Below are 25,706 nucleotides of genomic sequence, written 5' to 3' on the forward strand. Positions count from 1 at the left end.
CAAGCAGAGAAGTTTCTCATATATTCAAAGGCCTTTCAACAAAACTGTAGCAAGTGCCTTGACATGCCTTAAAAGGCAATGATGACTTTTCATTTTCAGTACTATAGAAATCCCAATATTTAGAACTAATTTTTTTTTATAGCTCCTAACTTCTAAGAAAATGACAGTTCTGCAAGTCACTGGTTTGGATATAAGCCATTAATCCCACACACTGAGTGCCTAAATCCTTATTTAAATTATGAAATTTTGGTTGAAATATTTGAGATAGTTCACGAAGATGCATAAAGTTTGTATCCCCTCACTCACTGCACTTCAGGGGGAATTAAGTTTACTGTGAAATAAAACAGAGAAACAGGGGAAGTCCCATGACAATATCTAAAAATACTTTTAAGTCATTAGCTATGAAATGTCAAGTGCACAAACAGCTGTTAGAGGAGCAGTTCCACCGCGTGTTCCTGTTCTCATGCCTGGAAGCCAATCTCTAAGGGGAGCACAGCTTGACCAGGAAGAAAAGCATATTCTCCCCCTTTGCAACAATCTATGTACCCTTTCCTACAAGATGGGAGAGGGGAAGGCTGGGGAGGGAATTGCATCTTGGGTACATGTTGCCTGGATGGTGCTCGAGCCACGAGACTCTTGGTGCTCCAGAGAAGCAACACTATCATAAGCTTTAGTTTCAATTATTTTTAGAGAGAGTTTCCTGATCAGGCCCCTATAGTACAAGGTTATCATCACCCACCTTTGAGAGAAGGTGCTGTGCTATGCACACCATGACTGGTTGAGCTTTAGGGCAGCCATCAGCTTGCTGCCTTGGCTTGCAGAGCTGGTGATAGTAAGAAACCACATCCAGTGCATTGCTACAGGCAGTGCTCCAAGCTCCCCAAACATTCCAAAGGCTCATTCCAAACTGATCATCATCCAAAGCCCTCCCTAATACCAGAGTGCTACTGAACAGCCTAAACAAACAACTCCAGGTTTTCAAACTGACTCTTAACCACAAACCTCACCAGTCTGACACACCCATTGCTTTTGCTTCTCATTTATTGTGCAACCCCATTATATTCTTTGGCTGTTTCCTCTGTGCTGGACAGACATATTCAGTGGTAGAGCTGGATATCCTTTAATCACACAATCATTTAGGTTGGAAAAGATCTTGAAGTTAAGTTCAACTGTAAATCTCAATCTGTGACATGCAATTGCATAGAAACTACCCATAAAGAAACACTCAAAATTTAGACATAGCATTTTTTTCATTTCTTCTCTGTGTGGAAAACCCACAATATCTGTGTTCTTTTGCTATGCCTCCTTATCAGAATACAAAAAAGGAAAAAAATAGCCTTTTTTATTTTTATTTCTTATGCCAGAAGTCAATATCTTAGATTACAGAAAAGCACACAGGAACCAAAAGAATGTATTCTGATGTCCCCTTCCTTTCCCATGGTGCCTTTCCTCATCAAGGCTATAGAGTTTAGGATGGTTTGTTTTCATGTTAATACCTACAGGGAAGCTGGCTGGGCAAGGATATTCCCACAACAAAAAGCTACCTGAGGAACAGACACAACCCCACACACAGGTAATTTAACACAGGGGACCAAAGATAATGCCATCATGAAATGGACGCAGTTTCTGTCACATTTAGAGAAGTAAAAATGTGTTTATAATGTCAGCCATTTTGCTCCAATTGCAGCAAGTCTGCTTTTACCTATCTGATCATTCACTAGTAGGGTAAAGTTATTACTGAAAATATTGCTAGAGGCAGCACATATATCCATTTCCAAAGCAGAAATTACATGAAGAACTCATATGGAAAAATCTAACTCTGGAACATGATAGATTTAAAAAGTCCAAACCATCCATTTAGTACCTTGTGAACGATCTCAGCTGAATACAAAGGTGTCAGAGATGTCAGATCCTTCATCCGTGTGCAGCCTTCCCAGCCGCAAGTAAACGTGACTTTTATCTGCCTAGACTTGCTCTGTTTTACCTGGGAGGGGAGAAAATGCTCTGTGGAGATATTAGAAAGATAATGCATCTCACACAGTTGAGGCTTTGGGTGAACTCTGCAAGTAAAAGAAAAAAAATAAAAGAGTGCTTTTTTTTCCCTCATGCATAGTTTTCAAAGAGCCACATTTCAAGGAAAAAAAAAAAAAAGCCTGAAGTGGTGTGACTGATTGCTTTTGAATTATCTCAGCATGGTGTCATCTTATCTGAACTTTTCATTTGTTCCTATGACTAGTAATTGGGCCCTAAACCAACTAGCAGATTTAGCAGGATCAAGCTCTCATATTCAGAGCACTGCAAAAACACAAAGAGAATTTTTGATCTTTAATCTGAAAGATAAATGGATGTTATCCATGTGACATGTGACACTTCAAGTACTGAAATAAGGCGGTTGGGGACCAGGCTTTTTGGTATTTGGTGTGTTCCTTTGCTAATAGTTATATCTAAGTCACTCTTTGCTTCTGCCGTCTTGAAAACTCTGAATATTGATACATCTGTGAAAAATGAGTGACAGATCAAGCTTATAAGTTGATGCATCGTTTGCCAATATACTTGTCTCTCCTGAAGTAACCAATTCTCCCTAATCACAGACTACAAAAGAGGCTTTAATACCATTTTGCTCTTTGTTAGTTTTGGGTTGCAGATTAACTTGATAGGTTTAAAGGACTCACAATGACATATTAATTTCTATCAACAAGATAAGATTATATTTGGAACAGACTGATTGCAATCTGTATTTTTGCATTATAATCTAATGCAAAGTGTGTAAATTAAAATTTACCATCTTGTTCTATTATAAGGCAAACAATTTCTGAATATTTCACAATCTGAATTCACCACCTCCTCTACTTTTGATTTAGACTCAAACTTAAAGAAGCAGCCTCTCAGGCTCATAGACCACTTTGTCATTTTATCAACCAAATTCTTACTATTCAGCAATAGAAAATAAGGTTAATAGCATGCCAGAATGATAATTATTTTTGATGGGCATAGGCTCTAGTAATTCAAATTCAAAAGCAAACTGGTGCATGTATCTAAGTTTACAAACAGATTACCAGGCACTTCTGGATGCATTAGCCTTACTGCTGTGTTGATGTCTATGAATACAAGTGGGTGAAAAGACAGCTGTATTACAGACTGTGTGGGAAAAAAAAAAAAATCCTATTTGAGCCCCCTTTTTAATTTGTAGTGCTAAGTCTAATTATATTCAGAATCTTTCCTCTACATCCATAAGGACTGCTGGCTGATTAGTGGCAGGGAATGTGTCACTAAAACTTCCTTCCATATAAATCAAATTACTGGAAGAAGCTAGATGAGCGTTTATTACTGAGGCACTCTCAGCTCCCTCTAATGAGGTCAGAGAAGTTGAACTTATTTTACATTTCGAACAGATAATGCTAATCAGCTGCTACTGAGCACAGCTTCAAGGTGACTGCTGTGTCCCAGTAAATCTGTGTCATATTTGCACGTAGATAGATGTGGAACTACAGCACATTAAGAAAATGAAATGTATCATCTTAATTATTAATATTTTATGTTGGTGACTCAATTACCCATCATATCCCATAGGAATGCTTTCACAGAGTGGGCAATGTAATACAGCATCGTTTTCTATTAATTTTATGCCCAGTTAATCTGGTGCTCCCATTTTCCCAGGGAAAAAAAACCCCACCCAGATGTGTTTGCTACATTTTAGTGTATTTCTATTTTAAGCCAGTGAATGCATGAACTTATCTGCAATTAAAAACAAAATTTTACCATCCCATTTCTCAAATCCCTTCCTCGAAACTCCTATGAATTAAAAAAAAAATTTCCCAACTGGTCTCCAAGTATTTAAATTTCATCCACAAGTGTCAGACAACTCCAAGGACAGCTTCCAAAAATTATATGCAGTTCTACAAACTTTAAATTCATAACCAGCCAAATTCCATTAAATATCATTTCCAGATCAGTGCAAAAGAACATTAGCAGACTAAAGGCTGGAAGCTAATGAATTCTGGCTCTCCATTCTCCAGGAGCATGTATTTATACATTCACTTACACCTCTCTCATGAAGCCCTCTAGTTCATTTCAGAGACCTGCTCTCTACCTGTGTCTCTCCCAAGCCTGTCCACATTCAAGGTATCTTTATTCACATCTTTATACTGAAATCCTGTTGCCAGGCAACAGAATCGGTAGCCCCTGTGTGCCTCAGTTCCTGATGCAGTCTTCCCCCTTCTTGATTTGTATTCCTGAACCCATCTGGTCAGAATTAAAACTGCCTTAAAATAATCACAAGCAGCACTGCCTCTCCTTGTACAAAAGTTTAGGATATGGTTGGCAACACATTACAGGATACTTTGGAAATATTAACAAGATTCAAAGCTGTGCAGAATAAATCTTTTGCTTTATTTATATTAATTCTCTGTTTGACAACCAGTTCCTAAAAATGACATGCAGACTCTATAGTACTTTGAATTTCTATTGTGTTCTTGCAGCTTTGAACTACAGTCCTGCAGCTAAGTGTTCAACGCAATAGAAAAACCCAAAGAGATATGCCTGGAATCACTTCCAAGTGCCTTTTGTCCAATGCTTTTAACTTCTGGCATTTCCACAAATTAAAAAGTACTGTGTTTCAGTGGATTTGCAGATATAGCTGCTCTTCTGCCCAATTTTTCACTGGTTGCTATTCACTCAAATAATAAAGAGGCTAAGGGAGAGGAATTTGGGAACAAAAAGTCACCTTCTCCCACTCTATTTAGTTTTCTTATCGTGCTATGCCAGCTTCCAAAAACTGAAAACTATTTCAGAGGCAAAATTGAAGGCCATTGCCTCCTAGCAGCTCCCATGTTAGAAGTACAGTTTTTATACAAAAAGTAGAAGAGACGCAATCCAGTCAACCTGTAACTACCCCGTTATACAGTGAAAGCCTGGTAGTATTCCTAGGAAACTTCATGGGCTCCCCTTGCAGGATTAGTTCCCCTCATGTGAATGACTGGGAAAAATATGAATGGGGGAGCAGAAACAGCAGCAACAGCAGAGAATATGTGAGGCAGCAAAGGGCAGGTATTCTGTACTCTGCATATACTACTAAAAATCCATCAAAAGAAACATAATTTTTGTGTTTTAAAGGTTTCTAATGATGCACTGCTAAACAGTTGAAAATGGAAGAGAAAAAGATGTCAACCCATTACTAATACAGCAAGATAGTCTAAACCAACACCTTACCAAAGGCTTATTTATAAATAAATAAATAGATATTTTACAGCATTCTAGTTTTCAGAAGTATTTTGCAGCCATTGTACTACTTTAGCACTCAGTTTAGTTATATTGTTGCTTTCTACAAGTCTAAGGAAGAGTTTAATAGGTATTATTGTAATTCAGAAGCAGAACCTCAAAATCCTACCCACAAACATTTAAAACAGTCCAAGGCAACACAGCGTTTATTCTCAAATCTAACCTTGACTCCAGTCTTCACTGCATCAACATTAAATCCACTAAATACTTGAGAAACATCATATTGAATTTCATCACATACTGTAGCACCTATCTTGGAATTCAGGAATTGGCTACAATTTTCGCACAGATTAACAGCTCCTATTTGCAACTCCATGAACTTACTCTGTCCAAAACAGCAAGGAAACAGTCCTCCAAAGATTCACCTTTACATGAATACATTTAGCAATTTTATGCATGTATTTTAATATACACAGAGGCAGTAGCAGCAGCCTTCAAATGACCCTGCCTGAAATACTATTCATACACATTGCTTATGAACACTTCAACTTTAATAAGGCTCTTTCAGTACAGACCAGTGGACTGTGATTGACAACTGTGGGGCACACGGTGTCACAAGCAACAGCCAACACAGAAGTGTCTCTAACAAATTTTCTGAGAATCTAATAACTGAACATATTTCACTTTCAAATATTTTGGCATTTTGTGCACTGTTGCAATAGCGTGAGGGACTGACTCTGGCTGGACTCCAAGTGGCCACCAAAACTGCTCTATTACTCTATTCCTCACCTGGATAGGGGAGAGAAAATATAATGAAAGGCTCCTGGGCCGAGGTAAGGGCAGGGGGAGATCCCTCACCAGGTACCGTCATGGGCAAAACAGACTCGACTTGGAGAAATTAGTTTATTACCAATCAAATCATAGTAGGATAATGAGAAATAAAAATCTATAGAACACCTTCCTTCACCCCTCCCTCCTTCCCAGGCTTAACTTTATTCCCAATTCTCTACCTCCTTTACCCCAGAGGTGCAGAGAGACAGTTCATCACATGTTGTTTCTCCATGGGCTGCACTACAGGCTGAAGAAGCAGCTCAGCTCTGGCACCTGGAGCACCTCCTCCCCCTCCGTCACTGACCTTGGTGTCTGCAGGGCTGTTTCTCTCATGTATTCTCACTCCTCTCTTTTCTGGCTGCATTTACTTCCATGCAGTAACTTTTTTCCTTTCTTAATTATGTTGTCCAAAAGGTGCTACCACCGTCACTGTTGGGCTCAGCCTTGGCCGGTGGCACATCTGTCTTAGAGCTGTATGCCATTGGCTCTGCTGGACATGGGGGAAGCTCCTGGCAGCTTCTCACAGAAGCCACCCCTGTAGCCCTGCCCAGAACCTTCCACACAAACCCAGTACATACAGATAGCCTGAAGAGTAACTACGTGGTGGTTATCCCACTGGACTTTCCAAAGGCGAGCACAGCACAATAACAGTGACAAAAAAAAGCTGCTTGACTGTGTTTGTTACTGCATTTTTCAATCTAAAGGGCAGAAACATAAGAGGCCCATGAGCTGCCTCCATGATTGAGAAGAACAAACCTGCACAGAGAAGACAACATTGCATACTGCTGCTTGAGCATCAGCAGGCCTATTGCATTGGCATGCATTTTAAGTTTTCCTCAAGAAATCTCAGAAGCACTAAGGGTATGCAAAATTAATAGAGATATTAATATTTAAAAGTACTAGAAAAACATGTCCCAGCATTCAGGGCTTGTCATAACCTAACCTCGTGAAGTAAAATGGTTATGATCAAGCTAGCAAGGGACTAGAATCAAAATTGCCCACTAAACTTCCCTGTGTAGCCCAAGAAGATTCTCCAGAGTGATTTAAATCCCCTGCATAACTTTATTAATAATCAGGAAGGCAATTTATTCATATTGACTCCTCATAATGTAAATGCATATTTAACACATGAATCTATTATATTTTAATTGAATGAGTTCAGATAACACTGAAAATATGGTAATGTTTTTGAGCTAGTAGTTAAACAGAATGAACAAAGTGGAATACTTTATCTAGATTAGATCTATATTATCTCCACCCTTCACATTGCTTCAAGGTCAAGATCACAAAGCTGAAGCTCTTCAAGTTTTGATTTAGTTAGTGCATTCAAACTCATTATGCTAAACCAAAGTCTGTTTTGCAAGTTAAAAACAGTTTCAAATTAGGAAACATTGTGCTCCATGAGCCTAAAATGGATTGCAGCGTAGTTGAAAATCAGGGTTGTGTTTTAATGTGCATGCTTGTGGTTTCCCAGAACACAAAATAAAGAAAAATCACATTTTAAGTGGTGCTTAGGGCTTATTTAGGGATAATAACTTGTAATAACTGCAGCCACTCTTTTAAGTGCATATTCCATATCAAGATGCATTGTCATGGATTTTGCTAAGACACAAGAAATCTAGTGAGCAATGAGGCCACAAGTCTGCAGTCTCAGTTTTGCACCCTGAGAACAAGTAGTTGTAAAATCCATGTTGTGTATCTTTCTCCATTCTTGGAGTGGGAGAACTGGCAGTACAAGCAAACTTGACTTGCTGGCAGCCACATGCCACTGATCAAGAGATGTCCCGATTTGAAATTCAACAGGTAAAGCAATGCTGTGAAGTTCTGTGTGGGAAATGCTGAGCGGCCTTTGCACATCCAGCAGACAGTGGTGTCAAGGCCTGTGCTTCACTGATGCATTTTGGTTTTCATTATCAACTCACACTTTGTCATGTCAGGCACTTCTGTGTTGAACAACAGTGCTGTTATTCAAACAACTCAGGCTAAGCAAACTCTTCACACCATGCACAAGCATTCATGGATGCAGCAAGCCAGCTCTCTGCAACTAGAAGTCTTCAAGGAGCCAGGTCTGAAGCACACAGGCTACAGAAAGAAGCTGGTACCACTAGTCCCCTTCTTTCTGCCTGCCTTGATCACTGAGGCCAGGTACTACTGCTTTTGTGGTCACCTTCTGAAGGGACAAGAGAGGTTACAGCTAAAGCAAGCCCTGTTGTAGCAAGCTAACAGATACTGATGATTACTGAATTTAAAATTATTCATCTAAACAAATCTGAAGTCCCATTAAATCTCATTAAGTACTGATTACTTGAGCAGCCTATTCCTGTGGGCTTAAATAGGCCCCTGCACATTTAGGCCAAAGTCCCATTTTAATCTCTTTTTTCACAGGGTTCTGGCACTCTCCCCATCCCAAAATATTTCTGTTGCATATTCAACAGTATCTGCTTCTCAGCCTTTTCTACAAACCCCTTGACACCCTTTTCTTCTGTTTGGGCCTCCTTCACAGCTCTGCCATGCTGTACTTACTCAGCAAGTATAGGATCTGATACAGTGTCTTCAGTGCAGAGCTTGAGCCAGTTAACTGATTCTCAAGAAATTTGTTACAAATGCCAAGAGGACAAGTACACATGGTTTCTGAACATAGGTAACAATGTAATTCATAAACAGTAACTCCCCACTGTTTGTGTTCAGTGCTCACAAGGACTGACACAGGATGGTCTGACCGTACCGCAGCTGCAAGTGGAAGGGTTACTGGTACCAGATTATCTCCAGCCATCAACACTAATGACAAACCAAAAAAACCAAAATGAGCTTCAGTGAGACCAGAAGGCTCCCTAGCCCAACAGCTCTCTACTGTTAAGTCTCCAGATCAAGCAACAGTGAAAACCAGGTAGAGAAGACATTCCTGCCTTCTGCCCCTCAAGGGAGGAATCATCCTATGTTGCTGACCTGTGTCAGGACACAGGATTGTACCATGCTCTCAGAGCAAAGCACTATCACTTGAAATACTTACCTACTTTAGGCTGCCAGTGCTGGTCAGGTAATTCAGAAGCAGGGAGCCCAATCAAGTTCAGATCAGCAAACATTTAAGAGGTTTGTTTTTTCTGGTTTTTTTGACATAATAGCAAATGTGTTGGTGTTTAATGTATCCCATAGACAGCTTGAAGTTGGATGCCAGTAGTAGTTGCAACAAGTGATCTCTCCCTGTTTATGTCTACAGATTCCATTCACTCCCTTGCAGTATTATCAGTTATGCTACCTGGTTTACAGAGCCAAAATGAAACATTTTGAGCTTGTTTTCTCTCAGGAGAGCTGTATTTCACAACATTTGCTTCAAGTCAACAAGTTCTTATGGAGCCAGAGCCTGGAATAAAAATTTGGATTCCCACAAGATATAGTCTGTGTAGCCAATGTTGCTCACCTGCCTCCATAGCCACAGAAGTGTCCCTCTAAGTTCCCAAAGTTGCTTTCCCACCCAAGTCATTATTTAAACCTTAGAGACCAAGAGCCAAACTACAGCACAATTATTTATTATTCTCTTTTGCTAGTACAAAGGCAGCTTTACAAAAACAGCCACTAGTCACTACCACAGTGAAATTTGTTACAACCTGATTTCCTGTGAATTGAAACCTGCAGGAGACAAACTGCTCTTCTAAATCATTCAGTTAGCAGAGACAGGTGTCTCACTACAGCTTGAGTACATTCCAGTGTAGCCCCATAATCTTGACTAATTGTTTCCAAGACATACCCAGGAATAAGAACCTTAAATTGGCTGGCAGTTCTGCCACTGCTGTGGCTGCTTAAACTGCTGAGAGTAAACCATTCCTCTTGCTTTACAGGAAAAGTAGATGAATACAGCAAACTGAAGCGATACAGAGGGGACCAAGATGCAGTTCAGGACTGCTGACCAGTTCAGGAATAGTCTGTTCATTTAAAGTAAGCATTTAAAGAAGTATTTTTGGTGTCTCATGTTCTTTGTCAAGTGCAACTGCACACTTGCCTCTCCCCTACCAAAGCAGTGGAGTGTTGGTAGAAAAGGGGAGCCATGTTAGACTTGGTAATTGATGATATTTTGCAAGAAAATTCAGACTTCTGATCCATAAACCAGAAGGTGAGGTGTCTAACTTAGTCCTTCAGCTGAGAAACTTCATAGAGGTATGCACCAAGCATCTTCACCCCCTGGATGTAGTTGTACCTGCAAAGAAGACAGTTTCCTTTAGCAGTGTCTTCACTGAGCTGTATTTCTAGCAGATGCCCTTTTTGCAAAGCCCACTCATCAGTCCTAGGCACATGACAAACTCTACAGGAATTGCTGCTGCAGGCAACAGGCACTACAACCCAAATCTTACATCTTCCCTGGTAAGACAGAAACACCATCCTTGGGGGAGAGGATAGCCAAGCTTAGAGACCAAAGTATAAAACCTACTTCTGGTTTCAAGGGTATCAATCTAGAAATCAAGATTCAGCTACAAACTAGTTACCCAACCAGTCAGTCATTCTCTGCTGGGGAGGATGGCTCTTTGCCATCCAGAGAATTAAACAAAAGCAAGAGCTCAATTGTTAAGTGGTTTTCGTAACACATGCCAAGATCCACAGTAAACTCACCCCAGCACAGGAATAAATATTCTCTTACCTATTTAGCTTTTCATTTTGAGAGTGGGCACCATCATCTGCAGCTCCGACAGGAAGCAGCATGACATTCTTGCCTGTGGCTTCTTGAAAAGTAAGGGTAACAGGAATGCTTCCTCCCTCCCTTGTCAGGTCTGGTTCAACTCCAAAAACTAGAAAAGTGATACTCTAGTCAGTTTAGAGTTTATATTTTTTCCAACAAGTCCTTACTTAAGCCATCAAGTACCCATCTGTACCAGGTGCTGACCAAATCAGCCAGACTGCAAAGGCCACAGACCTGTGGAGCTTCCCCCCACATTTGTAGCACTGGAGTATTGTCACTGTCAGAGTTCAGTTCAATTACACACCAATACTTCATCTGAAAGCCTCTTTGTACTCCAACACAAGTTAGATTTGCTCTAGCTGCCCTATACAGTCTAGCAAAACTGATCAAGAGGGGTGCTGTGATGACCAAACTTCATCGAATTTGGCTAAGCAGGTGATCTGAACTGACAGTTTCATCCTTATGCAAAAGCAACACCATACCAACCAACTTGTCCCAGAACAGTAGAAATTAATTTGATTTCCAGAATCTTTCCTTCCTGTACTTCAGATTTCAGTTTAAAGATTGCACATAACATGCTTCCTTACTTAGTAAGCCAAAGTTATTAGATGTGAGTGCAGAACATTAAATATTCAGCAAATATAACCTCCTCAGAGTTTCTTGAGGTGCTGGAGGAAGAGCTTTTTTAATCCTACCAATGCCAAGTGAAAAACCCACTGACCTGTCTTCATGGCCCTCCTACCAGCCATGTAGTGGGGATGGTTGAAGTCTGACACCCAGGGTTTTCCACCATGGCCTAAGTACACTCTGAATTTGTTGGGACTCTGCAGCTCCGCAAACTTGTTGTTCAAGTAGTCTTCAACCTGTAAGAAAGATTGAATGATCTTATTTACTGTTAGCACTTGTATGAATACTGGCAAAGTTCATATTCTAAAAGCATCTTAGGGACTTGCAGGACACTACAACTGTGCAGCAATACTTTTCCTATTGCTCTTATTTTGTAGTATTCCAATGATTCTCTGCTCTGAAGTCAGAATATCTTCTTTAGGCAAATTAGCAGTATATTGTAGCACAATTAGCCAGTATGTCAAACACTGCTGCTTTTGAATATGCATTTCTGGCAGTCCAAGTGCCCTACAATTAAGTCAGTGTTTACTCCTAAGCCTTTTTGAGTTTACAGACTACAGTCCACTGGAGCACCACACAGGATTCCCTCAGTTATCTCGTGTTGAGGTGCAGTACAGGGAAGATGGTAGGAAAGCAAATGAACAGAGAACTGCTTTAGAAAATGGAAAAACTCTTCCCCCAAGGCAAGGTGAACAGAGATTTAGAGACACTAGTTTAGATAGCAGCAATTCATCTCAACATACATTCTTTGTGACTTCTTCAGGAGTCATGTTTGGCACAAGTCTGATTGAGAACTTGCCAATCACTTCCCTAGGAATCACAGTCTTGGCACCAGAGGCTGAGAAGGCTCCTTCAATTCCATGGAGAGACAAGGAAGGGTATCTCCACCTGTGCATAAGGATCTCTCTCTGTAGACACAAAGAGAAAGACAGAAGGCTACATGAAGTCTGACAGTTCCCTAAACTAATGATTTCTTCAACCTAATAAAGAATTTGCAATTTTAATCTCTTTTTTCACAGGGTTCTGGCACTCTCCCCATCCCAAAATATTTCTGCTGCATATTCAACAGTATCTGCTTCTCAGCAGATACACTCAGAAGCTGTTACTCATATTAATCACACATTTTGATACAACAGCTGGGTTCTCAGCACCTTAAGACTCAGTAGTTCTAGTTTGGCTCTCTCCTACCTCTGTGGAACTTAAGGGACATGACCAGTCTGCTTCTGGTAAGGACACGAGCACCATTTATAAGGTGCTCAACCACAGTTTGTAGGGAGCATTGAAAGCTTTAGTTCCCACTGCCTCAGGACAGGCAGGTACCTTCATCATGAAGATACTGCTTAAGTTCATGTTTTCTAAAAGCCTTACCACAGCTCAGACTGAGGCTTAGAGTGTTCTTTTCTTTATATCATCAGCTGTATTAAAAAGCCTTAACTCCCCGCTGATTAAATTGACCACCACTGCCTTCCAGGTACACTTCCTGCATTTCCTCCCTGTTGCCTTGGATACAGCTGTTCAATACACTGGATCCTGAATTCAATGCAGCTGTTGAGTTCTGTGCAGACACAAGTACAGTGTCTCAAGCCTGAACTTCACTGCAGAAACGCAGGAGACTTAGAAATTTTGCGTCCTTTATGTTACAAGTTTGTTTTTTTCCAGGTACAACCTGCCTCCAATCTTCTCTCAAAGCAAATGTAGCTGCCACAGTTCAAATCTCTCAAGCACATTTGCTTCTTATCTGGAAGTTACAGCCATCTCTCTCTTCTCTCTCCTTAGCCCCAAAACCCTTCCTGCATGCATGCAGCTTACAAGTCTCTTAGCTGGAATTTCAGTTTAGCCAAGACTGAACAGCTTCAGCTCAGTATCACAATGAACATCTTGCCATCTCCTCCTTATATCCAAGCTATAATTCATCCAGTACTTTAAAGGACAAGGCTAAACAAGAAAGTCTGTGTGCTCCCAGTTGATATAAACCTGAGCATGTAAAGCCAAGGTTGAGGATATAAACTGTTACTTATACCTATCTGAGTTAAGTCTGAAGTCTCCTCCTGACAGTACTAGGAGAGAAGACAGATCTGCACATGTAAACTTGCCTTTTACAACACCTGTGTCTGCTTTTTATGACAGAAGATGTATTTACATCTAGAGTTTTAAAGTTAGTATGTAATACCTGTACCTTGTAAGATTCAATGCTGTTAAAAGCATTCATTTGGAGAGTTCCCAGGATGAAGATTTAACTTTAGACATGAGTTTATTGAGCTTGAGGCTGTTCAAAGATTTGGGCTGCCTAGTTCATGATTATAAAACAGTCCTTGTTTGCCAGGTCTAGAAAGATGTTCAGCATGTCAGCCTTAAATTCAGCACAGCTAGGTTTCAAGCTGTTTTCTCACCTCACAGGCAATCATCTCTGAGCAACTACTTTATTTCTGATAACCCACTGAACTTCCTACCAATGAAGAAAATCAGGTGTTTTGTGTAGATTGTCATCTGACCTCTAGAAAGCTGCCAACATTCTTACCAACATTAAGAGAATGGCACTAGATAAAGTTCTGTTCAAGTTTCAAATGCTACTTATACAGAGTAAGGAGCAAATTTAAAGTTGTTAAGGCTGCTTGGGTTAAACATGGGATAGCCTTCACTAAGTTTTCGAGCACCTAACACTAGCAGTACCTCTGCAAAGTGTTAAGTCTGCAGTCAGCCATACAGTAAGCAAAATTATCTACAAGGCATTCTCACCATTTTGAAGACATCAGATTAATCCTCTGCCTAATAAATTACTTGGTAACTACACACACATCCACAGAAGCTTGTTTCTGTTTCCTACTAATCAGACAGCTTGCTCTAGACAGGGTAGAGAAAGAGTGCAGCACACCTTTGCATCATGCAGGAGTCTTGTTGCTCCTACATCTTTTGCATAGTCTGTCAGGTCAAAGTCAATCTTCTCATATAATGCCAGCTCTTCATCAGTAACAGGTGCCACTGCTTCATTAACACCTGGGATTAGGATTTTCCCTTTCTTGTCCACAAGAGAACCTGTAAACAAGAAGTACCTAATATCAGTATTCAACCAGGAGATACAAGATGTCATTGCTGGGAGCACTTTCCTTGGGAAACAGAAGTCTTGGCCTTCTGAAAACTCAGAAAATGTAATGAAATTCAGACTTCTGTTTCCCAGAGCATGCACCACTGAGCATGGAAGACACTTAAAAGAATTTGTCTCTGTCCAAAATGTTCACTTGCTTGCTACTGTATTTAATTCTACTGCTACATTTGGCTGGCTGAAGGTAGGATTCCCAAAGAGTTCAATATCACGTCCACAGCAGAGTTTGAGAAAACAGCTGATTTAATTAACATGCAAATTTGCAGTAAGATTTTAGGGAAAGCTAAGAGTAGATAGACAACTCCTTGGCAAGATCTTCACCGTATTTCTGTATTTAAGGCATTAGCTTTGCATACCTGGCAAGCACCATTTCACTGGTCACTGCTTTGCTACTGCAAACAGTCCTTAGCAACTCCCTCATTGCAAACTCAGTCACACTTTGATGGTTCTTGCTCCCATTTTAAATGCATTCAATGAAACCTGTTTTTTCTTACCCATTAGAGCAATGAGATCTGTCATGGCCTCATGTACTGAACCACCATAAACTCCAGAGTGAAGGTCTTTGTCACAACATTCTACCTGATTGAAGTGAATGAAGATTCAGGTCAATTTTTAGCACAAAGATACTGCCATGTAGGGAAGAGACTAGAACAGCCAAAACCTAGCTAGAAATTAATTTGGCCAAGGGTCAAGGAGAGTCCCCATCATTTCTTAAAAGCAGAGGGTAGTGTAGTGACAGGGGATGAAGAAAAGGCAGAGGTATTTAATGCCTTCTTTGCCTCAGTCTTCAGTATCAAGACCAGTCGTCCCCAGGATGCCCAGTTCCCTGAGCTGGAAGTCGGGGATGGGGAGATAAAGGAAGCCCATAATCCAAGAAGAGATGGTTAGTGACCCGCAATGCCAACTAGCCACCCACAAGTCTATGGCCCCAGACAGGATCCATCCCACACCAGAATATTGAGGGAACTGGCAAAAGAACTCGTCAAACCACTCTCAATCATCTACCAGCAGTTCTGGTTAACTGGAGAAGTTCCAGCTGACTGGAAAACTATGACAGCTGGTGAGGGGTCAGTAGCTCTGACCGAGGAAGCTGTGACCAGTCTGGAGAGATGGTCCCAAAAGAGATCGTCTTCCCGAGGCCCAGTGTCTTCCCTCAGCTGCTGGCAGGAGGGCCCGTGCAGAAGCTGTCAGCTCTTTAGTGATTGTCAGCTCGTGATTTTAGCACAGCTCTGCAGGGCAGCCTCCAGGCCAGACCAGAGAAAGACAAGAGGCTCGTGTGGCTGTTCCACATGAGGGAGCTTTATTGATCCGTACTCCGGCAAAGGGGAGCCAGGGACAAGCAACTCTCTGCCCTTGCAGGGGCAGGGGGCGAGCTTTATAGGGATACAGGGGGTGGGTGTCAGAGGGTAAGGGCCAATGGGCTACAAAGGATCTGCACAGGGTCTCCCAGAGGATTCTGGGTTTGTCTTCTTCTCGCTGTAACTGAAAAAGTGGCTGCCTTTCCAGGGGAGTTCTGCTGGGAGATTGAGCAATCTCCTTATCTCAGCAGACATCCCTCCAGGGCAGGGGCTGGGCATACCCCACAGAAAACCACAAATGTGAAACCCTTCTATAAGAAGGGTCCATGTGGATGAAGATATCTATGCTATGAGACAATCCTTCAGTGAAGGTGCTGGCTTATCTTGCTTCACATATCCAAAAGCTATCCCACCTACCCAAGTATCAGATAGGACAGCAAGAGAAGGAAGTTTAGACAATTAGGAAAAAACATTCCACGTAAGTAGTCAGTTTCATCTTTTCTGAAAAAAAAGCTACTGGCATGAAAAGGTTTGAATTACCACTCTTCTCCAGTGGAAATTTCAGTTTAATAATACTGGATTTGCAGTGTATATCAGCACTTACCTCTATGAAGTAGTAGCAGATACCTCTCAAACCATAAGTGATACAAGGCTTCTTCTTGCCTAGCCAGTAGTTGTCAGAAATGCAAACATAATCCACATCTTTAAAGAAAGCATCTCGCTGAGCAAAAATCAGCTCATCAAGGCCTTCAGATCCTGACTCTTCCATACCCTCGAGGCAAAACTTAATATTTACTGGAAACTCCTTTGAAATGAAAAACAAGAACAGGTTAAGCATGTGAAAACACTCGACTCCTTCAGCAATCAGTAATTTTCATCTATCATGTTCAAAGCAGAAAAACAGACACCGGTAAAGTAGTTCTGTGACAGTGGAATTTGTTAATTATACAGAAACTGGTTTAAATTTTGGACTGTGCTTATGTTGAGGGCATTTATACCACCCTTCATTTGATAGAATTCAAACACTTCAAAAAAGTCAAAAACTTAACCGTGGGAACACAGCAGAAATCTGTTGCCAAAGGTAAGCCACCAGGCTAGGAAAACTAAAACCACAGGAACTGCATGTCACAGTAGGAACAGAGCTACCCTGCCTATCCAGTCTAGCATATTCTACATACCTAGACAGCAACCTAGAACTGGTTATTCCTCTTAAAAGTGACAGGAACTTGTCTTGCAAGATAAATCAAACACCCTGAGTTATTTCTGATTGCACATTTTCTTTAACAGAAATAAGCAAAGCTCCCAGTTTTGGTGTTAATAAGTGAACCTCCCCTTAGAGCTCAGTGGCAGTGAGACATTAAGCTTTGATAAACGCCAAACTAATCTGACATCCTTACATGACAGTGATCACATTCGATTATTCCTCCTGCTCCACATGCTGGCACATGTATTTTCCTTCCTACATATTTCATTAAAGGAAAATTGTTAAAAGTGCAACCCAAGAATCTGTAAGACTAACTTGTCAGCAAGTCAACTTAACTCTATTAGGAAATCAAGGAATTTACAGGACTATTGCATCATTCCTCCAATCAGCTGAATAAGCAGGCTTCCCTCACAAGGGTTCGTGGCTTGGATAGCGTTCACTGCTGGACTCAGCTGTGTGTGAAAAAGCAGAGTATGTTTTGGGCACATACCTGGTTAGTTTGTTGATAAGCCTCCAAGGCATTCAGCCAGGCAAGCACTGGACCTTTGTCATCTGTTGATCCTCTCCCATACAACTTCCCTGTAGAAACAGGATACAAATTAATCATTGAAGAAAAAATTATTATGAAGTTTCATCTCATCTACAGGAGAACACTTTTTAAAATAACTTTTTTAACCCTGCTTATATAAAAACTTTCATTTCTGATTCTTCATAAGTAGCAGTCTTACATCCTGCTTCACAAGTGGGATAGGTACAGGACTGCAATAGTTCTCCCACTTACAGAGCTACCCCACCTCTTCCCCCAGCTGTTCCCTTGACAGGAGTTTAATATATGCCTGGAAAAGATGTAACTGCTTTATCCTTCACAATAATATGATTTTCTACAAACATCTAAGTGTATAGAAACAAGTTCCCTCCTTTTAACAGAAATTTATCAGGTATTAGCTTCAGTTCAACGATTCTTTGTTTGAAGAGTAAGAATTCAGTAGCTAGTGACAAGTCACTTCTCTAGATTCACCAGATAAAAGTGGATCTCCCTAGAAAGGAATTTAGTCAAAGACAAGTTTCACAGGCCACAGGGAATTCCCAAAATATGTAGCACACGGGTTCACAGCAGAGGCAGTTTTATCAGTGCAACTCAGAGCTGTGGCTACAACCCCTCAGCACCCCATGTAACCAGTGACAGAACTGGCCAGACAGCTTGCAAAGGTAAAGAGCCATTGGTGAATGACTCCTGCATGGCCAAGCTGCACAGAGGCAAGCCACAGCCTGAGGCAAGTCTAGGTCTTGCTAGCAGATGAGATAACCCAACTTAGTAACTTGGACTCTGCTGCCTGTGACTAAGTGCCCAAGCAGAAGTACCAGTTAGCACAGATACTCCTTTTTCTGGCAATCATTAATGCTTATGCAACACAAGTGGTTAATGTCCTTCTATTAATGACCTTTGACACTAACACTGAGAAAGTGAAACAAAGAAGCAGCTGTTGGAAGCACCAGCTTTAAATAGAAAACAAAGTTTTAGTCTTCTTGCCCACTGGCAATGCTGTTTCAACAGGAGATACTGCACCATTACTTCACCCCATTTATGAGAGAGGGACAAGTTCTGGGGCACTACCTCTGCTAAAGAGCTTCTGTAGTACTCATAGTAGCACAGTTAAACACAAGGCAACCCAGGGAGGCTGCTGTGCCACTCCTGTCTCCAGCCACAAAAGTTGTGTTGTGTATTTTTTCTCAGTAATGGTTCAAAATTCCTGCAGTCTGACATGACCTTACAGGCTTCAAGCTGTGAACAGCACAAAGAAATTAGTTCTAAAAAGCTCTCTGGCAACAAACAGGCACCATGGAAAGCAGCAGTTAAGATTGTGCTGTAGCTACAAGGAAGAAAATATGCAAATTACAGCCTAGACTATCAGAAAAGGAAACCATCCCAAGAGCAGCTGAGATTTTGCAGCTTGACTTCTTTACCATTTCCCCACCTGCACCTTTTTACATCAACAGTATTAAATAAACACCCACACCACTTCTTACTCTCCTTCCCCCTTTCAGTGGCACAACTTTGGAACAATTGAGGCATACCACACTCGTTACAGAAGCGTTCATCAGTGTCAAGTCCAGTGCTCTTACCATCTCTTTCCACCAGTGTGAAGGGCTCGCTATCCCAGCCATCCTCTAATGCTGCTGGCTGAACATCCAGGTGACCATATACACACACCGTCTTTTTGCAGGGATCTGTGCCCAGCGTTCCCAGAACAATTGGTGGTAGGGGGATCTCTGATCCATCAGGCAGCTAGAAATAGGAAGGTAGAAGTTTTATTAAAATATGGAATGTCAGAGGGACATGTTTTTATCAGGTACATGAATTACTTTAATACTATGGAAGTTATGAGAGTAGAGGCAGAGACAGCTAAACAAAACTAATCTACTTAAACCAACTGCCAGAAGCAGGGTGCCAAAGAACGCCTGATGGCATCATGCCAATTAGTTTCCTGACAAGTCCCAGTAACAGTCAAAATGTTCCAAGCCACTTAGAACTGATAGCTTTAAACTACCAATCCTACATCAGATTTTAGCAGAGCAAGCTGACTGCATGCCAAATTGCCATATCTAATGCTGGCCTAAGCATAAATGATAAACTCCATTCAATATTGCATTCTGTGTTGCTCATCACTGCACTTTCATCCTGTCCACAGTATAGCTCTCTGGACAAAAGTTTCCTGACAGTGGTACCGCTGGGTGGAACATGTGCCTACACCCAAATGAGATCAGCATAACAGATGTATTTCTCTGTACTAGCCAACATTGTTAAGCTAAGGGCAGGGTAGTGCTGATAAACTCAGTTCAGGAGTTCAAGAGTTGAATTTGGCTTAATCCCTTGGAATACCCCACAAGCAATTATCACATGCTGTTCCCAGTCAGCAAGTATTTCCCTTCCTGTAAACATCTACATACTGTTCAGCAGATCAAGATCATCTTTGACTTTTTGCTTATATGGGTTCCAGGCTCCAATTTTTTATCAAAAGGTTACATGGTCCTTGGCCAGCTGCAGCTCTGCAGGATTAAAGCACTACTGCAAGAATTTACACTAATCAATACACAACAAACTGCTGTGCAGCAGTGAAGCAACTTTGATCTGACAAGTTCAGTTGCTTTACATTGTCCCTCACAGATACAGCAGCAACATACAAAATGCACTGACTAGCTCTCCCCATACATAATATAAAACTGAACACTGAAGGTAACCCTTGCAGATGGATTAAAGTTATCTGAATAAAAATATTACATATAAAACTCTAAAATCAGTTCTTGCTACCAAAAAGTTAGTGATGAAAAGAACAACTTTGTCTCTGAATTAACTGAAACACTTTTGATGGAGTTTCAGGCTGTAGGTAGTAGCAGAGCTAGAGTTAACCTACAGATTTCCTCCCAAGGCAGCTGTTTTCCTGCTGGAACCTGTAGCTACAAACAAGTGTAATCCAGTTGCCAAAAGCAAGAACTGCTCAGAAGGTTCCCATAAACACAGATTTCACCCGGCAGCCTTTCACACCAATTACGAGGACGATCTCCTAGAACTAGCCAACATTCTAATGCAAGATTTTTAATGCCACTATCCCAATCCTAGTCTAACAATTTTGGTATGGTTCCTACTCTGAGGTAGTGGCTAGGCACTTCAAAGGAGAAGCATATCAAGTGGATAGCTCCTTAGGATGAGCTTATCATTATCATTCTCATAAGCACATACTTTTTGCTGGGGGGAATAAGCAGTCTGGCTAGCTAAAAATAAAGGAGAGAAGTCATTCTTTTAATGATACTTTTGTATCTAGTAAGGGAGCTATGCAATCCTGTGATAAATGTAACACCTCTGAAGGAGCCCAGAAGTCTTTTGGAAGACTTACTGTAACTTCAGTCAGTATCTTTATGGGTGTAAGGACCAATACCAGCCTGTTGTTAAAAATGTCTAGCATTTTTGTTTGCAGGTGCTCTGTTCATGTTAAATTCAAAAAGTATTTAAAACACATTTAATACAGTCCAAAATGTACTTTAACATCCTTAACTGACTCTCAAGGTTTACTATTAACCAAAGTTTTTAACAAAGTTCAGACTGCATGGCAGGAAAGACATCATTCTACACACCAACAGACTACTGCCTTTTTTCTACTAATCTGACATGGAGATGCTCACGTACCTTTTGTTTCCCAATATCCATAAGTTTGGTTGTGCCTCCCAGTCGCTCAATATCCTTCGCAGCAACCTCCATCATGCGCTTGATTTCACCCCTCTTCTCCGGCCATGCTGACACACTCTGGATTGCCACCCACTCTGCCAGGCGCTGGAGAGATGGAAGAGCTACAGGTTTTACTACACAACAGGCACCATGCAAATACCACACCTTGTAATTCAACAAACACTGGTTTAAGCCAATCTCAAATTGAGGCAAATCAGCTCTGTCCTCTGCCCAAAGAGGAACTTTAACCATTAATATTACTCTCAAAAGCTCTCTAAAGCTGCACTCCCCTACAGCTGTCCCTGCAGCATAGCACTAAGCTTAGAGATACATCAAGTAAGCTCACAAGTATGACAGATTGTGCTTGTTGGGCCTTTTTAGTCACTGCTCTTTAAGTATCCAGAGCCAGCTAAAGTCTTCCAGGCATCTCAAAAAGGCCACTTTAGCTTCTTCTCCCCATGTGAGATCAGCAAGAACAATTTACAGAAATCAAGCTGAACACTCAGGCATAGTTCCTACCTGAGTTCACAGAGCTGTACCACTGATTCCTCACAGTGAGAGGGACTATAATACAACCTGTAACTAAATAGTAGATCAAGCAACAAAGTACCTCTTTGGAGAGGGCAACCTCTCCCTCTGCAGCCCAGCATAAATCATTTCATGCAAGAAAGCTTTGTTCCAGCCTCATTTATATCCTTCATCTCCCATCTCAAAAGGAAAGAAACTATAAACCTAGTTTGGCATTCAGAAGCCAGTGTCAGCTTCTTCTACCTCTAAATAAGTCACCAGTTGCACTACACAGTAATAGATCATTTCCTAATAAATCTACCAAGGACACTTAGGTTCTTGAACAGAACTATGCCAAAACTTAAGAAACAGTTTTCTGGCCTGACTCAAATCACTCACACTTGCGGCCTGCTCTTCCCTTTCTCCCATTACTTGACATTGTTACTGGGCATACTATATAGATGTAACGACAAACTTGAAGCTGACCACCTAAATTTAATATCCCATAGCTGCCCATGATGCAGGACAAAACTCAAAGAAAACTTACCTGAACATAGAGGTCCTGGTGTTCATCAATGTATTTAAAGAGGGTTTCAAGAGCAGACATTCTGGCCTGGTTTTCAGAACAGTGCTGCTGAAGATTCTGTGACAGAAAAATAACTTAGCCTTCAAAGGTTTAAGAAGTAAGAGTCAGTAATCAAGAGCCACAGGAGACTTTCACCTTTCAGCTTCTAACACCACATCAAGTTGTACTAATATAAAACTTGAGGCCTCTCCCTTTCATGAAATCACCACAGTGAAGTGGCTAAACAAAAGCCTATTTAATTTCAACAACTCTTTCTGCCTCTCCCCTCAAAATAACTTTCAAAGCTAAACTGAGCAATGTTGTCTCTAGAGATACTTCAGTGAAATCATATACTTCATTTTACTGCAGAATTACAGGCAAAATGCTACTCAAGTAAAATGCAACTCATAGTAGCTAGGTCCAAGAAAGCACCACACTTTGTGTTCTGCAAAGGAGGTTAAAAGCAGGCAGCTGAAGAACTGTGCTTTCTTCAGCCTTAAAGTCTCAGCCTACCACTCAGATTTCACAAATAAGGTCAGAATGAATCCGTGGGAACAGAGGCCAGCCCTGGCAGGTCATGAGCAAGTGGTCAGGGACTACTTCAGTGCTACCACTTCCTTCTTTTGTTTTTATTTCAACTGCTGTCCACGTGAGAAAACCTCTCCCCTTCTCAGTTTTCTGTCTTCCTTACCAGTGTGAAATCAATACTGAAGAGAAATACAGTCCATTAAAGCAACAAAGCAAACAAGCTTAAGCTTAACTCTCAAGTTAGAACTAAAGATACAGCACCTCATCTAAGCCAGGAAAATAATGAGCTTTACTAATTTCTTATCTCTTTACTCATAATTTACATAGTTCTGTTCAATCCCAGAATGGCTAAGGTTGAAAAGGACCACTGGAGGTCATCTGGTCTAAGATGTGGCCCCACAACACATTACTCAGGAGGGTGTCCAGGAGCCTTTTGAGTAACTCCAGAGAAGGAGGCTCCCTGAAGTGTGTCTCTGGAATCCAAGTGCCTTGACCAGGAGGAAAATCTCCAGCGTCCATGTAATACACTAAACAGGCATGTTCAGCAGCTCCAGCCACTGTGATTCAGTATTTTGTTGAGTCAGCTTTATGCCAGATCCTTTAAGCCTTTCTTCTACTTCTACACAGTAGTCACAAGACAGTTGTTAAAACATCTGACTGCTTGTCTTAGGATTTCTTCAACAGCTGACTACACTACATATCTGAAACAAATCCATTCCAGCTGTGAAAATATACAGCAATATCCAATTGTATCCCACACAATATACTGCAATACAAGCACCACCCCAAATTTAAAAGATTTACACATTTTCTTTCAAGCAAGGTTGTACTTACACGGATACTGGGGTTTGACATACAAAATCCTTTCCCTCACCAGAGATAGCGTCAATTTAATTTGGATAACTAGTTTTAAACACCAATTAGAACAACTCCAAACCACCAGACAGGTAAGCATTCACTTCAATAGTCATGAAAGGTGAAAACTGAACACCTTCAGAAGGACTACACAGACATAACCAAGTTAAAGCAATGCTTCACACTGAAGCTGGGCTTCCCTAATGAAGCCATGCTCTTCACATGCAGTTAAGAGCTCCGACAGGATTCATGTGGAGCTTTCCAGGAAACCAGCACACAGGCATCAGTCCGGCGCATCTGACCCTCCCCTTCACTCACCTGGTTTCTATAGCAACCCCAGGGCTCCAGTTTCATAGCACAGGCACAAAATACAACATGTTACATAGAGGTTGACATTCTGTCCAGCACAAACAAGACCTGAAGTACTTGTTAAGTCAGGGACTACTTTAAATGTCACCTTAACCATAGTTAAATTATTCTGAAATTAGAAGGGTATTGAATCTCGCAAGTCACACTGAAGAGCAGTAAAGAAGCCTGCTCCAGAAAACTTCAAACTACAAAAAGCAAATGTTGGTTACTACTTAGCAAAAGGATGGATGCCACTTTCCCCTTCGTCTTCAAAATCAGGTTTGAATTCCCTGTAAATCTTTCAGAATGGAGAGCTGAAATCTTCCTACCTAAGCAGAAGAGGCTCCATAGTTTTACCTTTCCACGAGACTATAAAAGTTGCACCTTGAATAAGATAACCCAAGGGACTATCAATGCACCATCACAACTTTACCCTCCTTATCCACAAGCAACATTAGTATGCCAGAGAAAAGCACTGAATCAAGTTCGGAGCGCTCTACAGCCATCATCGAGCCCCATGCTCACGTTGCAGGCTCAGCACTTCGGGCCGAGACTGACTTAAAGGTTAAACCCGGGACTTTACAGGGTTTTGCAGCGCTGGGACAAGCTCCCCGCAGCCCGCCAGGTCGGTGACAGCCTCGGGACGGGAGGGAGGGAGCAGGCGCGCGGGTGCTTCCCACGGACAGCGCCGGGGGAGAGAGAGCGGCAGCGAGGAAGGGACGGGAGCGGAGAGGCGGGGGCAGTCACGGCGCCGCCGCGCCCCGAGGTCCAACAGACGCTCCCTACCGCGGGACACGGAGCAAGGCCCGGCCCGCCGGTGACGCCGCGCACCCGGCATTCCCGGCTCCGTCCCGCCAGGCCGGGCAGGCCCGGGGCGGCCACACACGCTGGAGCCGCCGCGCCACGGGACCGGCCCCGGGGCCCGCCCGACACTCACCGCGCCCACCCGGTTCCGGCTTCCACCGCAGGGCACGGGAGCGGGCGCCGCCGCGGCGCTTTAAATACCCCCGCGCCAGCCCCGCCCCGCGCCGCGCGCCGCGCCGGCCAATCCGCGGGCAGGGAGCGCCCCGGGGGCGGGGCTTGGGGCGGGGGCGGGGCCGCAATCATGGCGGGGTGCGGTAAAGTGGAATATATCATACAGCGAATATCGGGTTTGTGGGGCCTGGAGCAGAGCCTGTCTGGACAACTGAATTATTCCAGCCGAAGCTGGGAGTACCCTTATCTTCCTACATTTGTGGTTTAGATAGGTTAAATAGATTTAGATAGATTTAGATGTGGTTTAGGTAGGTCCCTAGAATCATAGAATTAATTATAGAATATCCTGAGTTGGAAGGCATCCAAAAGGATTGTCAAAGTCCAACTCCTGGCCCTGCACAGCACATTCCCAAAAATCACACCACATGGCTGACAGCATTGCCCAAACACTCTTGAACTCTGTCAGGCTGGTGCTGTGACCACATCCCTGGGGAGCCTGTTCCACTGCCCAGCCACCCTCTGGGTGAAGAACCTCTTCCTGATATCCAACCTAAACCTCCCCTGACACAACTCCAAGCCATTCCCTCGGATCCTGTCACTGGTCACCACAGAGGAGAGATCAGTGCCTGCCCCTCCTCTTCCCCTCACAAGGACATTGCAGACTGCAATGAGGTCTGTCCTCAGTCTCCTCTTCTCCAGGCTGAACTGACCAAGTGACCTCAGCCTCTCCTCATACAGCTTCCCCTCAAGGCCCTTCACC

The 25,706-nt window shown here is 42.1% G+C and overlaps 1 protein-coding gene across 1 annotated transcript; it reads right to left on the reverse strand.

Annotated features, from left to right (window-relative positions):
- Window positions 1–9,559: 9,559 nt before the first annotated feature.
- On the reverse strand, window positions 9,560–24,993 carry CNDP2 (carnosine dipeptidase 2). The gene is made up of 12 exons (XM_048289118.1): window positions 24,909–24,993; window positions 22,223–22,318; window positions 21,130–21,273; window positions 19,071–19,233; window positions 17,437–17,525; window positions 16,347–16,547; window positions 14,939–15,023; window positions 14,217–14,377; window positions 12,088–12,252; window positions 11,439–11,580; window positions 10,679–10,826; window positions 9,560–10,240 (listed from the first exon to the last, which is right to left on the reverse strand). Exons 2-12 carry the CDS (start codon window positions 22,280–22,282, stop codon window positions 10,171–10,173), a joined length of 1,428 nt encoding a protein of 475 aa, XP_048145075.1. The 5' UTR covers window positions 22,283–22,318; window positions 24,909–24,993; the 3' UTR covers window positions 9,560–10,170.
- Between the last annotated feature and the right edge of the window lie 713 nt (window positions 24,994–25,706).

The sequence above is a fragment of the Corvus hawaiiensis genome, chromosome 30 (assembly GCF_020740725.1).
Source record: "Corvus hawaiiensis isolate bCorHaw1 chromosome 30, bCorHaw1.pri.cur, whole genome shotgun sequence".
In the NCBI taxonomy this organism is placed as follows: domain Eukaryota; kingdom Metazoa; phylum Chordata; class Aves; order Passeriformes; family Corvidae; genus Corvus; species Corvus hawaiiensis.